Source organism: Temnothorax curvispinosus, unplaced genomic scaffold (assembly GCF_003070985.1).
Source record: "Temnothorax curvispinosus isolate PA1 unplaced genomic scaffold, ASM307098v1 QBEX01009666.1, whole genome shotgun sequence".
NCBI lineage: Eukaryota > Metazoa > Arthropoda > Insecta > Hymenoptera > Formicidae > Temnothorax > Temnothorax curvispinosus.
This window is the reverse complement of record NW_020219446.1, coordinates 215,071-232,485: the sequence shown is the minus strand read 5'-3', so window position 1 is coordinate 232,485 and position 17,415 is coordinate 215,071. Positions and strand designations below refer to the sequence as shown.

The 17,415-nt window shown below is 40.2% G+C and overlaps 1 protein-coding gene across 5 annotated transcripts in view; it reads right to left on the bottom strand.

Moving 5' to 3' along the window:
• Nucleotides 1-152: 152 nt before the first annotated feature.
• LOC112459239 (tetraspanin-1) overlaps nt 153-17,415 on the bottom strand; it is a 30,913-nt gene continuing 13,650 nt past the window's right edge. For 2 of the 5 annotated variants that reach the window (XM_025023261.1, XM_025023263.1), the window contains exons 3-9: nt 16,881-16,979; nt 9,366-9,494; nt 8,634-8,708; nt 8,372-8,482; nt 7,602-7,766; nt 6,809-6,950; nt 403-5,188 (exon numbers count right to left, since the gene is read on the bottom strand). In XM_025023261.1, coding sequence (XP_024879029.1) covers nt 5,154-5,188; nt 6,809-6,950; nt 7,602-7,766; nt 8,372-8,482; nt 8,634-8,708; nt 9,366-9,494; nt 16,881-16,979 — 756 coding nt within the window. In that variant the 3' untranslated portion in view covers nt 403-5,153. Of the gene's footprint in view, nt 6,658-6,808; nt 6,951-7,601; nt 7,767-8,371; nt 8,483-8,633; nt 8,709-9,365; nt 9,495-16,880; nt 16,980-17,415 lie in introns of all 5 variants that reach the window. The other 3 variants (XM_025023264.1, XM_025023265.1, XM_025023262.1) reach the window with 3 other exon arrangements.

Here is a 17,415-nt window from a genome sequence, read left to right as displayed (position 1 = left end):
TAAAATTTGAATACATCTTGATACACCTATTTCACATGACAATTCTTAATTGCACCGAAACAAAAACTGAACGTTACTAAATATCTTAAACTTTGAACTTAAACTAAGCAATATCATGCGTTCTTGGCCGTGTTTGTGTTTTGTTCGTCTTCTTTTTTTTTTGGTAATCTTATCATTACAATATCTCACATGGTTTTTCAAAAATAATTTTTTTTTTTGCACAGTAGCCTATATTCTTTGTATCTTTAGTACCAAAAAGATACTCGTGTGTATATATTATATATTGATTTACGCGAAACTAAATTTATCATGTACCATAGCATACGACTACAACACGCGCTTTTATAATTCATTATCATTTTTATCGCAATTCAGAGTAAACACGTAAACTTGTCACATTAATCTTGACTCGACTTCCACAAATTCTACGTGAGATTTCTAAACTGGTGTCTTAGGCTTTTCGTTTTTTTACTGTTGTCTTCTTTTTTTTTCTTGACCTTAAATAGCTTTTCTGGAATTTATACATTCAATATTATGGAACTACATATTAGACAGCGTTATAAGGATCAGGTCGTTTACATTGCAATATTTATCCCTGTTTAACTCAATTCTGTGAACTTAATGATTTTAGTTGGGCAGGAAAATGCAAGTCGATGTATTTTCCGTCGAGGAAACGACGGACAAAAGACGTTATGATTTCGAAACTATTTTCTTCAATTTATTTCTTTCGTGACTAAGTGAAAAATAATTTGTTGAAAGGTCTCTCGTCTGGACCGATACTTGCGGTTCACGTTAGGGGATCAGATTGCAATAAAAAGAACCTTTACATTACTCTTTAAGATACTTGACGGACACACTATGCGAACGTTTAAAAATAAATATAAATATTCATAGTGCACAATATTGCATGCAAAAAACGTGTTCTTCATCTCTAAATTAAACTGCACATTATGTAAAAACAAGCATTTCACTATATATCATATAGTTTTTAAACTATTAGCTAAACGAGTTAATGAGAATCTCAATCCTCCAATTAGTCTGTGCGATATCTCGTGGATCGCTCTTATCCAAGCGATTCGTCATTAATTGTACGTTACACGATTCATAAATGTGTACGATAAAATATTCTTTTTGACATAGCTTCGATACTTCGTGCCAGAGGTAAAAGGAGGTTTGATTTTGTTTTGACTTCCTTTATTATGGGAACAGTGATGTGCAGCACATTTTCATACGCGGCAATCGATAAAGAAAAGAGAATCAACGTTCAATATAAACTCTGACTTCGTGACTTGCTCACAAAGTGTATACGTATGTGTAAAATGCTCCCGCCGATCTCTATTGCTGTCAGCAATGACGCGCCGTTCCTATTTCTCAGACAATTATACATCTGATATATATCTGACAATTTTTAATTACTCAGGTACATATATATGTATATAAGAAAAATATAAAGCTAGAAGCACATATATCAGGTCGGAACGTATCACACATGAAATTTTGTATCGGTAAATGTTACGTGAAAAGAAAAGCCTTCTTCGGTCTCCGTCGCCAATAAATCCTTCAAATAAAACATCCTCTCGCAAAGTAAATATTTCTTTAATGGCTCGAGCAAACAGCTCATTAGCATTTCGTAATCGTTATCTCTCCGACTTATATTCCGCCGGAATGCTACTGAAACAGTGACCTTTGTGCAAGACTATTTTAGTAAGTGTTACATATAAGAAGCGCTTCCACCAAACATTTTTGCCAAATGCAATAAAACAATGTAAAAAATGTGCCAGAAAAGTATTCTCGAGTATCTAGAATGTTCCACTATCAGTTTTGAGAGATGAACGAAACATCGCGTGTTCATGAGTATTCCAAGTTGTGAGTACAAGCATCTAAAACGTTTTACGAAAATATTGTAATATCGTACATCGCGTATGTACAATCTACTGTCGCGTTATCAACGTTCATCCGCGTTAACTTGTGGACGACCAAGAGCCGGAGGACGAAAAGGAAAGGGAATTGGGGATTCACATCGTCGGACCCGCACGGCCACGGTGGTATCCCGGCCGCGTTTCTCAATCATTTTAAACGCTTGTACCTCCGTAATATACAAACACTTAGCGAAAAACTACGAAACGTTAGCGATTTACAGTGACGTTTTGGGATACTTCGTATCGTAATATATATGTATATACATGCGTATACCGCTTGCGATACGCAACGCGAGATATATATATCTTTATCAATCTTACATATATATTACGCACCGTAAAATATATAAGATTGATGGATTCCGGACCTGAGTTCTCCGTCGAGAAAAACGCGTAACGCCCAGCCATGTATCTCCTACGTCACTGCCAATGTGATCTTTCGTTTTTGGTTTTTTTTTCTTTTTTATTCCCGAAACGTTTCGTCAACTCAAGCGTGAAGGGGGTTTTCTGTCGGCTTCTCGGCTAGCCTAGGCTGGGCTAGCAGCTAGAGTTTCAAGCAAGCAAGGCACAGGAGCACTAAGGGCTCAACGTGCTAGGAGGCACTACTCAACAGTTCCATGCTCTTAATGCCTCGTCAACAGCAGCACCAACAAGTTAACACTGGAAACGAAAATGTCTAGAATGTGCGGCATGAACAATTAGTAGCGATGGTAAAATAGTATTCGTAAAAACTACCGTCCGCATTAAGATTACCGTCGGCTTCGTGTGTGTACGTACGCGCACGCCGGCACCGGAGAAGGAAAAAACGACGAACGAAATCACCTTCGTCAGGTCGATAGTCGCACACAGTACAGCACGCGGTCCGCGATTAGAAATAACGTGGACCCCCCCAAACAGTCCAAACAATACGTTTATGCATTGTTCCGTACCCCAAGCGGCACGGAAGATTTGCGGCGGAAACATTGCGAGAGAAGATTGCGATACCGCTAAATACGTACGGCAGGAATGCAGCAACGTTGCTGCAGGAATGCAACAATGTTGGAACGTCTACCTCGCATCGCAGTTTGCTGCGACGTGAATCGAAAGCTTCCGTGCCACATGGGGCGTTAAATCGTTGTTAAGTCTAGAAAAGTTCAGGTACGGAAGAAAACGCGTAAGATTGTTTGTGCATCATCTGTTTTTTTTTTTTTTGCATTTCTGGTTCGGTACACCTGACACGTGCGTTACGCGACGCGCGTGATCATATTGTCGAAAATGCAGTGCAATTCGTCGGTTAACTCTCGTCGAAATAAACAAAGAATCGGAAGTTTCTTTCGCGTTTCACTTGTACAATGTATACGCGCCGAGATATCGCAGAGAAACTCTAGAAAAATATACTCTATCTAAATATATATACACGTATCCCGCTAAGGAAATGATATCTTCGATTCGTAAGGTCCGCATGAAATCGTTGCAGTGTGTGCGTACAATTTAGTTTCTCAATTATCTCAGTCTTGAAATATTTTTGTTTTTGCGCCTTTCTATTTTTTGGCTCTGGCCCTCCGCGTGTGTTCGGTGCGCATACGTACAGATTTGCGTATACAGCAGCGTGTGTTAAACATTGAAAGTACACTAACATACATATTATCGATTTCTTATGAAGGTAATGTGGACTTCTCCTCGAAATTGTACGTTGTCCCATTTACAATAATGCATTTTTGTTTTGTGTTCTTTACATATGTAAACGTGAGATGAGACACCTCATCCTGCGGTTTCTGTGATGTATCTGTTAGGTACCGTATAGCGTTTGCAACATTGAGACAATAGATTGCTGACTAAGCTACTATAACTAATGAGAAGGGAGAAAGGAAACAGTTAAATGTTTGTGTTACTTGCGTACCACAATTCCGAGTAGAATTTTCGCTACGTATGTTTAATAACTCGTGCCGATAGCTGTTCGGTTGAGTAAACACCGTGAAATCTCAAATGAATTCACGCTGAAGCTTAAATGAAACTTACAGGCCCAATTGCATACTTGTTTGGCTCGACAAAAATACATTTGATAATTCGTTCCAAAAACAAAATCTCTCTGCACTCATATTTATATCTATTATTAAACTCGTATTAGTTGAATTACGAAAGTGCATTATTTATGGATGGAACGCTTTGATTAGTGACTCGTATATTTTCTAAATTTTGGCCTCGTCTATTAGCAATCATAGTTGTTGCTTCGTAACTAATTCGTAAACAATTGATAAACAACGTCTTTATATGCAAGACTCGAAAAATGTCTAATTATAATAATTAACGTCATTTAGATTAATTGTAAACATGAAACAACAATTGCACATATTTAAACGTCTAATTACGTATTATGCTACTTTACATTTTTTTCCCCATTTGCATACTTTATTTCTTTTAATTCATTTTATGCATTTGATAATTCGTCATTATTAATACAAAATGTCTCTCGCTGAACACACTTTCTTTGAATTATTCTCCTTGACCAATTCTAAGCTGATTTTCTCTTAACAAAGATGTCGAGATCAAGAATGAAAAGCGTTTTGGCTAACAAAATTAAATTCTTGAGTTAATTTCATTAGTATTTTAATAGTATTTTAATGTAAAGCTCAGTTACAAGAACATATATTAATATTAGTATATATGTATATATATACATACGATTGAAAAGTTGTGATAAATTTCGGTTCTCCATTAAGGAAAAATCGACTCAAAATTGGCCGCGATTTAGAAAAAATGACGTTCGGCGAGGGACGCTTTATAGATACTAAAACAATGAAAATAATGACTTTTTGATTAATGATCGTACTATTAATGCACACTTCTAATTTTCATTATCACAAGATGCCGTTTCTGCTCCATGATATATCCATTCCATATAAAATCTCCTGTTCAAAGTAAACCAACACTAATCGCTCTGCACCTGTTACAGGTGCGTCTACGTAATCGATGCAATCGGGCCTCTCTCTCTTTTTCTTTCTTTCTGCCTCCGTACATCTGGCTCTCTGTCTCTGTCAAATAATATGTAACAGCATGGCCATGCAAGGGTGGAGAGCAAAGCTACCATGCCTCATAGAATTCACGAAAGAACGCTTGTAGAGTAGAATGGATGATAGAACTAAACGCTGCAGCGCGAAGCAGCAGCAAGGAAGGGATCGGCTGTCAACTGACAGCTTCACCTCCGTCTTACTTGAAAGCAAACCCCATCAAAATCATCATCCTTACTTCAGCACCTCACCAGGCCTGTCTCGACGATACGTCTACACAAGCTAAAAGAACGTCCATTTGTCAATGCCTTCCAATTGAAAAAAGGTTCTACTTTAATATGGATGGATTGTGATTTCAGATGGATATGCGCGTGTGTAACACCGGTAATCTCTTCGCACCCGCGACGAGGCATTCACCTCGCCGTCGGGGAACCCGAACGTGAAATTGTGCTGCACTCAACAACACTTTCACTGACCGATCGACCTCGGTCATTTATAAAAGCTATGGAAAACCGTGCGATAGTTTTTTTCTTTTTGTTCATATTGACAAGACGGAATGCGAGATATTGAAAATAACTATGCGATCGAACGAATGTTCAAGAATCCTGGGAAAGCAAGCTGCCCGATGGGCGATCGTAACCGAAATACGAACTTTATTACCGCGAATTTTTTTAGCTATTTCACGTTCATTTCACGTTCTTCGTGCGAGAACTTGGACGTCAAAAGATGCCAGCCGAGGAATAATCTAGTACGATATGTACATTATATTGGTCATTTCGCCCGAATTCAAAAGCATTTTGAGTAAGCACGTTACAAGGCAATGACGAGATATTTGAAATACAAATGTTGATACAGATCGTTCAAGCGGGCGTTGAGCGGATAGAGACGAGTATTATAATAACAACGCGCGGAATATAAAAAGAATCTCCAAATATTTTCGTCCGCGTGACGTTTACGTCGAAAACGTGTTTCCTTCATTCGGCCTCTTTGTTTTCAGAAAGGAAAGTTTTTCCAACACGAACGACAAAACGATTTGCTCGCGGTGTCCACTACGACATACATTCCACGTTAATAATCTCGGTGAAAGCGAATGGCGTTTACATATGTACATTGGCACTTTAGTGTCAAAGTAAAACGCTTGACAACTCGCGACCGATTCCGCGATTGACGTAATTTTGGCACATGCTAACTTTAAAGCTTTCACATCGACAAAGATCATGAAATCCTCTGTGCGCTTTCCGCTCAACGCGATTTCCGCTGAAATTCGTACGTTAACATGCGAGCGATCGAAGGGCTCGCAGTAGTACTCGTGAAAGCGATCGCGATCAGCGATCCCTCTCTCCCATCGATTGGGTGTAACGTTAAATCGTTTTTTCATCCGCAACCCTTCGATTCTCGTGAAGTTATAGCTCTGAAACTGAATGCGGCCGAAGCGCATGATGCGATACGATGCCATCGGATTCAACTTGCGTCGCCATTGCGTTGGAAAGTACACGAAAGCATGTACCTACATATATGCATATACATATATTTATATGTATGTGTATATATACAATATATATGCATGTATACATAGGTACATTGTGTGTTATATACGTATATTAAATATACACGTACAAACACAATCGAGGTATATATTCGCGGAGTCCTTAAAGGAAAAAGAACTGCGTTCAAAAGAACTGCTGGCAGAAAGCTTAGCACATTCTGCTCTCGAGGTTACTCCTTGCCAGAAGGTTCTACGCATCGATAAACTGCAAAGTGTCAAAGATGTCACATTTTTACCGTAAATGAAACAGAGCTGACGTCCCTAACGGCCAAGGAAATCAGTTCAGCGGAAATAAGTAAGTTACTTTTGCGCACTTAATACCGGATTTTAGTAACTGACTTTAACACCGAGCCTACCATGTTGTGGACGCCAGTAACAGCAGGCTAGGTACAACGCCAGGATAATGACCAGGACCTCGACAAAGACCAGGGTAGCGGCCACACCGATCACTATCGCCGCGTTCTCCTCGATGGCGGTCATCATGGCCTGGTAGCAACCCTACGAATAAGCAATCATGTGTGTCAACTCTTAACACACGACATATCAACATATATCCTAAATAGCTCCCTGTACTAATTTTTCCGCAAGTTCGAAGTCGATCTTTCTTAAAATAAAATTTAAAAAAAATCAAGACGCCTAAACTAAAAATGAAAATTTGAGTGAATTTTTTACGCGCGTTTAATTGGATTTTAAAAGTAAATTTCAAGTGTAAACAATCTCGCTTTCACGAAGTTTTAATCTGAGAATCAAATGGCAGAAATATCTGTCTCTATTATCGAAAGAGATATAATCGGAAAGATTAAATCTCATCGCTAAGAAAATGTTGGTTAATTCAAAAATAATCGCAAAGTTCGTATGCGAAGCCCGTATAAACGTTTTCTCTGTCACGCATAACACGGAACCTGTTCGAATACATCTTCATGGATGGCTTTGGTATACGAGAACTAGGAACACGCAATGCCAATGTCGAGTCACGCTCAGAAAATTGTCAAGGGGAAAGTGTGTTATACGTGAATAGACGTACGTATGACCTATGCTCGTATAGGAGAAACAATTACATGCTAGTATGCTGGTCGGGTTAAGTGCTAATAGATACGCTGAGTAATGTAAAAAAAAAGAACTGCTAAAGAACTGCAAGACCCAACTTACCGTTTGATAGTATGAGTTAGACGCGGTGGGATTAATTGGACACGTAGGATCCTTCAGAACATCGTTTTCTTTTATACAGCAAGCATCGGGGACCGTTTTTCCGGTTATAGTCCAGTTCCTGTTCTCACTGAAGTCTCGAAAATTTTCCACGCCGCAACAATGGAGCTGAAGACATTTCCATCGATATCAGACACTATGCCTTCCCTGCCCTTAATCGTTGATAAAATTTTTCTTTATTCATTTATCTTCATAAACCCGTGGCCGAGAAAATAAATGGATAAAGAAGAGGTATATTTATAAACGTTAACTAAATTATTATCTCTTTGAATTAGCAATGTAATTTAACACGACGCTTATTGAAAGCTTATAATATTATATTTTATGATATTTCTTCTGAGTGTCGAGTTTGAGGAAGAAAATAGTACAGATATGTGACGCTTCTTCATAACTCATCCACTTTCCTATTCATTTTCTCCATAATTCATCACGACGCTCTAAAACAAAATTCTTGCGATCGTTTGTAACATGCAATTTCACTACAAAGTGGTACGATAGCGAGCACCGATAGCTCGTTCGCGATATTACCAGCTTTCACTTACACCAAAGCGCCAAGTGCAGTTAGCGAGCCACTTGGCAAATTAATCGCGTTTACGCATGCAAGACAGACGAAATCCGGAAGAATCAATGCACCATTAATTCGGCTCGCCGCTCGTGCCCGAAATTAATTATCATTAATTAACGCATTCGTTAGCGATAATTAGTAACTTTACCTTGCTCATGATACCGTCCCACGCGACTGTCACCGTGTCAGCTTTATCACCGCTGGACGCATAGTACTTGGCGATGGTCGACTTCAAGAAATCCTGCGTACCTTTCTCGACCTGCATAAATTTCATATTACGAATCTTATAAAAACATAATATATATATTAATATATATATTGTATAAAACTGGTCGATTTGGTCGACGCTGGTTTTGCTGATGAGAAATGTGGAATAAAACGCGGAATATGATAATTATATGAATACGCACGTCTCCTTTAAGTCCAAAAGCGAGGCCGACTACCACACACTCCAGGATTAAAACCAGCAAGATTAGAATGCCGTACTGCAATCACAGAAAATGTTTTTTTCCCTTTTTGTGTAACTCCATTCCGATAGCGTGCCCGACATCGTCGGCAAGGTGATGATCTTAGAGAAATAAATCGAAAAACGCACGACAAAATTGCTTCGTACGAAATCCGCTCTTCTCGAAAACGAAGATACATTATTAAAGAGAGAGATAAAGAGAGAAGATTTATTCTACTCTTTCGATTTTTTCTTTTTTTTTTTTGTATATTCACTCTCTTCCCCCGGTTGTATCAACAATAATTCAAGGATTCGCTATTATATCGCGAATAAAAGGAAAAAAAATCAAGACAAGGAAATCTCGCGTTATATCACTAATTGAACTTGAACGTCGCTTGTATTGTTTTCAACAAACTCTATCGTCGATCATTGGATATCTGCTATAATCAACAACTCTGTTTTGTATTAAAGTACGCATTAAGAGATCCCAAGTCACCGCGTAACGCTCATTAATTCAAAGTTATATATTTGCGTACGTACATATTAAAACGTAATATTCTTATTTTTAGATACAAAGCACGCGAGGAATACATGAGCAAATATCCATATATCACAACCAACTTTACATTGAACTGCCTGGGCATGTGTAAACGAAATGAGATTGCGAGCGAAACGAATTTTATCAGAACGAACTTACGACACAGAGGAGGCACCTGGACTCGAACATAGCGCCGCAATACCCGAGGAAACTGATGATGAATGTGAGAGCACCGGCGAGGATAAGAATGTAGGCGATCATCTGGATAACATCGGCGTCCGTTTGGTTCTGCAAAACAGAAAGATGCGATTAGAATACGAATCGCCCTGCGATAAATATTCATCGTCGAGCGCGGAATACAAGATTGCGCAACATTACGAGCATCCTAGAATCTCTTTTACGGCGAGATCTTACGCGTTCATCATGATACGCAAAATTATTTATTATCAACGAGTAACATGGAAAAGTGGGCTTTGAGAGTGAAACGCGGTTAGTCACTTATAGCGTGATCTAACGCTATGTAACATTTCATTGATAATTTAATATAAATTATAAATCGTACGTTTCGGCCCTATAGTTTGAACCGTTCTTCAGCGACGCGGTGATCGATAAATATGACATGATTATACGATAGATAAATTCTATTTTCTGATAGATAAATCCTATTATCTCTCTAAATTCTTTACTTGAGCCAACTGCTCAAAGTAGAACCGAAACGTATTTATAATTTGTATTAAATTATTAATTAAATGTTACATAGCATTAACTCACGCGCAACTAATCGCGTGATTTCACTTTCAAAGCCCACTTTTCCTTGTTACTCGTTAATTTTAATATCGCAAGTCTTTAGATAATTAATCATTTATTATTTATTACAACAATATTAAATTCATTACACTTATTCTAATACATATATTCTATTTATATTAATATATAATATATAATTATTATATAAAAATTATATATTATATTCATAATATTTTAAACAATTTTAGAAATAATATAGAGCTACTTGCCAACGTAACAAATGTAAAACGACGATACAACCCGAACAGGAAATCCTGTTTAGAAATCGCAGAAAAATGACTTAATAAAAGTCACAGAAGGAGATCCTCGTGTATCGTGATACTGATTCATAAGTTTTTGCGCTCGGTGGGGAGTTTACGATCACTTATTACAAATCACGGAATCCCCGGAGCTTTATTTCTGATCATTTCCCGTTTTACAAAGGAGATTATAAGACTTGGAACAAGTCGTTCACCCAATCACGTAAATCTTAAACTCTACGCGATTAAAATATCGACGGCATTTTGTCGTTAATAGCTGCGTTTATACTAATGTGTATAGATTGTTTATTTATTTACTTAATGTAACATACAAACAAACGCGCTAATACGCGTAAGTAGCCGCAAACAATTATTAGATCGAGCTCGTCGTCAAGTAGGTATCCAACGGGAGTATTGTACGGGAAACGTGCTCGATATAAGAGGATGACATAATGGCTCGCGAACGGCACTTGGAATACTTATAAGCTCCCTACATACAAGCTGTCGTCGTGCGTGATAGATATCGAGTTTCACGAGGCGGATCAGAGTGGAAACATAGACACTCCTTTGTGCGGGGCGTCGCGAGAAACGGGACGCATCTGCCGATATGCCTGGCCGTCGCGGACACTCTCCGCGGTTCCGCGATCCTCGCGGATCGTTATTCGTTAAAGGAGAGAATTGTATGGATTAAAAAAAAACCAGAAACGAAGAGAAAGAGACGTTCTCTCGATGTACACTTCCACTTTCCCGAATCGGCGCGCCGATTCGAGAGCGTAAGATCTTACGAGATGCCGATATCTTCGCGCAAATCTTGTAAATGGAGATATCCGTGCAAACTTGAAACGCCAGGCATAATCCGATCCGATAGCCCGTGGTAGTGCGCCGGAGTAACAGAGAATTGCGCTAATCGACCCATCGCGTGTGAAAATCTATCTGTGGAAGAGAAAAAGATTCCAGAGGAAGAGCGTCAATGCGGCTTGAAGGGCTAACGAAATACGAGAAGTCAATTCTAAGAGATTAGAAGGAGACACAAACCTTTCCTTGTTATTACGATACTAAAAACTTACATATATTTTTCCTTGAAAAATGCAAATTCGTAACTATAGTTTCAATACGAGCCTGAGATAATTTATCACGCGGTATATCCGCGGTTGGCCTCGAATTGAAGTTGTAGTCAGCTATTAGCAAGTCAATCAAACTGACAATGCAAATTCGATTTTTATGACAGCTGCTCGGCCACGATAAATCATGAAGGATCAATTCCGCTGTCTCGTTCCACCGTGGAATTACTTGGGAATACTTTGCAAGTGCTCTCGTAGCGTTTTACGACTTGTTGTGTTAAATAAGACGATCACGTCGAGCGTCGGTCACGTGACCCATCGTTTTACGTTCGCGAGAATGCAGGTGGCAGCTCCCCGCCGCGCTCTAAAGGCGTTCCGCGATTTGTACCTGCCGCGGATTGCTTCGTGGGCACGTTGACACTCTTATCTCGAACACCTGTTGAACGGATATAAGGTATTTTTAGTACGAGTTCCACCTTAGTATAGGCGCGCCGACATTGCACGTCTTATTGAATCCACTACCACTTGACGGCTGAGCGTGCCGCGAAAAATCAGGTCACCAGGTGAAAGGACTAATAAGGCTGTCTCGTGTTCGGTTTCACCGGCTTGTTCCGCCAGATTGATCAAAACTATTCGAGCGGCGACAGCGAATGATAAGCGAGCGACGTAAGCTAGTCAGTTTTAAATGTATGATCGGCTTAACACCGTGAGTCATTCATCTTGCTGATCCAGCAAGTACATTATTGCTTTATTAGTCCATAAGAAACTCATTAGCATCAGTAATACTGAATTATATTTCAATTTAACAGTGTGTCTCAGCACACCTGTGGCTCTGGAGCTGTAAACGATTGAAGGGAAAGACTTTTTCGAAAATTATAAGCTTCAGAGAAATCAATACATAATAAAATCACATTTTTTTCACTTTTGAACTAACTTTAAGTAGATTTTGCTCTCGTCGAATTTTAGTTTAAGATTTTGTTGCAAAAATATATAATATCAAGAGATAGTGTCACGATGACCATTCTCAAAATACTTTCGACCAATCGACTCGAAATCTTTTGGGAAATTTCAATTGTCAACGCTCGTGTTTAAAAAAAGAACCTTTTCTTTAATCTCTTCATAATCGTCTAAATAAAATTTTGAAATAAATGAAATAATGAAATTTATTATTTTAATGCAAAACAGTATTATTTTAACTCCATTGTGGTTTAGTTAAATTAACATTGTTTCAGTTAAATTAACAACATTGAGTAGCCAGTAGGAGCAGTGGCGATCTACAGGAATAGTAAAAAATAACTCAAATTGTGTATAATTTGACATTACAAACTTAACAGTGTAGTTATTAGTGAACGTAGAAATCTACAAAACCATTTTCAGGTTTTTTCAAGAGGGTGACACGGTAATTCCAGGATAAAGCGAAAATAACCTGAGGCCCTAATAAAAAATACACGACTCATCAGGCATATACGCGCACACACGCACATAGAGAATTACGATTCTACGGCCCATCGTCGAGCACGAGCTGTTGCTCCGAAATGACCTAATTTAGCGAATTTACAGTACACGGACGTATGTTGCGCGTGCGTCAGCGAGTTAATGCATTTTCTGGAGCTAACGGCGTACGTCCTAAATACCTGTTCCCCTCGTACACGCGGACACATCGAACGTGGCCGACGGGAGAAAGAGGACGGATATCTAAGCGAAAGCCAGGGCCCCACAGAATTTTCTCTCTTACGAGGAAATTTTCCTTTCTAATTTCAAACCCCTTCCTCTTCCTCTTCTCCGTTCGTATTTCGTATATACGATGCTGTTATCAACGCTCCTGATTGATATCCGATATTGCTGTCCAATTCGCTGACCATTGTCTAAAGATGAGACTATACGGCTATTTAAGCCGAATCCGAGTTCTCTGTCGATATCGCTCAAGCAAGACGGCAATTAACGGGATAGACCGGGGGATCGGTTGACGGCGACAGACACAGAGGAAAACGGAATCGTTGTCGAGGAAATGTAAACGACAACGATAACGATAAGTGATAAGGGTACCCCAAGACGAGGCAGTTAATCTACGTCTGTCTCGAGATTTTCACTTGCACACTCGTTTCCGTTTACAATCCTCTCTCCCTCTCCTCTCTCTCTCTTCTTTCCGAAAGTGGCAACGACCGAACTAACGGTTGAATATTATGCTTAATATCTAAAACAACTAACCCACATAATTCACAAGCCGAGTTCTATTCGCGAGAAGTTTCTAAGAGACGTCAGCATATATAACGGCTGCAAGTTATATTCGTCCGATTAGAGTGATTAGAAGCGACTTTCTAAGCGTCCCCGAGCCTCCGCTAATAACGCAACGGTAATTTGTTCACGTGAAACCGATACGGCTACGACTTTATTTTCATTTTCTTTCATGCGATTCCAGGTACGTGTCTCTATCATTCGCGAATTGCCTCGAGGAAACTGGAAACGAGTTCGCTTAATCTATTCGGCGCGACATTATTATTAACGCAACGATGTTTATAGCGACGGTTGAAAGAATCACTGTAATCACGCGTGACTCATATATTACTTTGTATAAATGTTAAAGATTAGTTTCAGCGACTCTCCATGCTCATTCTCGAGATATCTTATTTTATAATGGATCTCTTACGACACCTGGGTAAGCTCTTTTTATGAATGACCGGTCTAATTATAATGTCGCTTTATCACAGGGAAACGCGTTACCCTTTCGCCGGCTGCGCGAAACTCGCGAAACGAAAGCGGCACTTTTACTTTTTCGCGTGGCGTTCCGCTATCTAGCTCCGCCACCGGGGGGGGGAGCAACGCGCGATATATAAAAAGATTTCTGGCAGGAGATTTCGCAACGCCGATACATTCGGCGTACGAGAAGACGACCGAGGAGGCCGCCGCCGAAATCGAGCCGCGTTAAAAACCCGTCCGAAGAGCTTCTCGGCCCTTGCATGCACCTAGTGAGAGTGAGTCCGCGCGAATCCGTGATGGAGCACCCTGATCCTCCCACGCGTTGCGCTAATGTGACAACCAATCATCTCATCAGCGACCAAGTACCGATAATTACGTTTCTCGTTCTCCCTGCCCTGGTAACGTTTGCCGTACCCATTGCACGTCGCGCATATCGCGCTACGCGTGCGATCTGCCATCGATACTCGCCTTTTTCTCGGCAGGAATAATGTCTACATCCGTATATCTGCATAGAAAATATAATTTATACATATTAATATATAATTACTCGGTGCATGTATTAATAGATACGTGTCGCGATGCCATCGATAAAAAGCGAGCGAAGGCTCGCATCAGGAGGAAGGAAATGGTTTTGCAGTAGTAATTATTCGAAGGAAGTGGTAACTTCCATTCTCCATTGTTCTCGTTAACCGCGGCCTTTAAGGTAAGTCGCTCTTTTTTGTGCCTCCTTCTCCTTCGCAGTTTATAGAGTCAAGCACCTCGTTAAACGTAGATTATCCGGTACTGCTAAGCGGCTCGTAATTAAAGAAAGCCTATATAGCGTATGTGCGTTCGCCCCAAGTGCTGTACACCTCTTGTGAATTCCTCTAAAATAATATCGACGCAAACGAAGTATACTACTTTCTTGCGAGAAAAACTTGGGATCCTGCCAGGGGTCTGTCTCTACATGCCGTAGGAAAAAAATAGGAATGACAACGATTAATTTAATTTAAATGTCAAATGAGACACGCGTAACTTTGAAATGTGTTGATTTAACCGTACGATAATTTCGCAGCGTGTTTTATTTTAGCCGCAAAACACCGACAGCTCTCTCGGGCGCGCGCGCACATATTTCTTAATTAACGGGCTTTGATTAAAATTAAAGCAGTATATCTTAATTTCAATTAGAACCGTTACGCACGTGTAAATATACGTAATAAGGTAAGCAGCTAATAACTTCCGAAGCAGTAAAAACTTTTAAAAAAACTCATCCGTAACGAGTAGTCGGTACATTTTAAGTAGGTCATTTACATTTAAGTAAAACTATAATATAAAAATTATACATATATAATTAAAAGGTATAAGACAGTAATTAAACCAAACAAAATCGTACATATATACGATATATATATATCCCTCACAAGTTGGTTATCCTCCGTTGAATCTATCGTACATCTGGCATCTGTCCAAAAGAAATGGATGTTTATCTTTAAGCTGATCTAGTTCCTATATTCCACTTGGATTTCGAGGTTTTGTCGTGGACGCCTTGGATTAAACGTTTATTCGTTAAATTTCAACGAACTTGAATATAAGAGACTTGTCTTGGCGAGAAAATAGGGAAGTAGAGAGAATCTGGGCAAGAATATGCGCGTTTTACATATCGATCCGACGACACGGTAGCATAGAAAAATTATGTTAATACGTACGTGCGCGCGATAGTGACACCGATGTATCCGTATGTTAGAGACAATGGCACGATACAATACGCGTCACGCGTTTCTCGTTACATATCTGCATTTCGCACGTGCTCGTACAACACGGGGCTTGTTAATGCAAGTCGCGATAGATAATTTCCTAATGCTAACGAAAAGATTCGTCAACAAAAGGCGCGAGGTGCCTTACATACATTATTTATCTGTCATTAATCATCTTACGTATAATGCATCGCGCACGCGGAAGCGCGCGTACAAGTTAAACGTGTAAAAATAAAAAGCAGAGTATTTTTGCTGATACGATATGATAATCGCGCGAGAATCGGTAACGGATTGATCAAATCGAACTTCCTCGTTACACCTATCACTATAATTGCGTAACAAACAACTTACGACGTAATTAGCACGAATTGCGCAAGAGAAACTTGGAGCCGTATAAATAGCCGACTCTGTAAGGATATATACACGCGAGTCGTTTTTCTTCTAATGCGTCTTTAAATCGGCACAGGACGATGAATCTCAAGAAGCGGCAATAAAATCAACGGACGATGCGGACAGAATTGCTGATAGGGCAATTTCAATTCTCGAGATGTCTAGTTTAATATCTCCTAAAGTTTGTGAGAATTCGTCGACGAAATATAGTCTACGCGTTTAACAAAACAGCATGCAGAAAACAGCCGTGGGCCGCGGTAGGAATTTGCAAACACAGCGCAGTAGGAATTTAAACTCGTTCGCGAACCGGTATTCTCGCCAGGAATTGTCCGGCTCGTTTAAATATCGAAAGTATCCAAGCTTTGTTCGAAACTCGTCGCGAAACTCGGAGATAGTAGGGATCAAGATCGATTTAAAAGTTAAATTGTCAAACTTTGGACGTGTCACGCACGCTTTAGATACGCGCCGCTCTCTGCGTTTCGTGCAAAGCGGAGCGTCTCGTCGGATATTTGGTGCTCGGCCAATTCGCCCGCCCGCGCCGCATCGTACGCACGATCGCACGAGCAAGTGGCTGCGCACAATGTCAATTAACGACTTCCTCGAAAAACAAGGTAGAAGAAACGCTCGGACGAACAAGCGTGAAGCACTTGCCTTGGTCTCCCTTTCCCCCCCCCCCCCCCTCCCCGTTTCTTTTTCCTTCTCGCGATGTCGCTATAATGCGGATTGATTTGTTCACGTGAACCTTACCAGAAAGTCCGATTGATCGAGTTTCCCGATGAGATTGGTGAACGAGCTCCTGTCGACGAACAGCCATATCCCGACAGTCAGTGCCGCTCCTCCGGCGATCTGAAAAAAAAAACACAGGCTTTAATGTGTGGGTTTCCGTTCTGCTTGGTGGACCTCAAGGCTGTGCCGCGCCGAAGAAGGCAAAGAGGCCTAACGCTCTTGCCTTGGCGGGCGAGGCGCAGGCAAGAGTGGATTTTTGCGAAAAGTTTCACTCCGCCGATCGCCTCGCTAGATGCGTGCCGAGACGACCGTTCGATCGGTATTGCTCGTGATAATTTGATAAGTCTACTTCAAGGCTCCTGGTTTCTAACTGTACGCGCCTTGAATCGTGACGTCGACGAGCAACGTGAAGTTTCTTTTTGCGTTACACGTCGAAATAGGTCAGCTCTTACGCGTACTGCTCGTGTTTGATAGACTGGATTTATCAAATGTACCCGGAGGACTCTCTTTCTGATTCATGAATTACACACTACGTGAATCTTGATCAACTGTCACA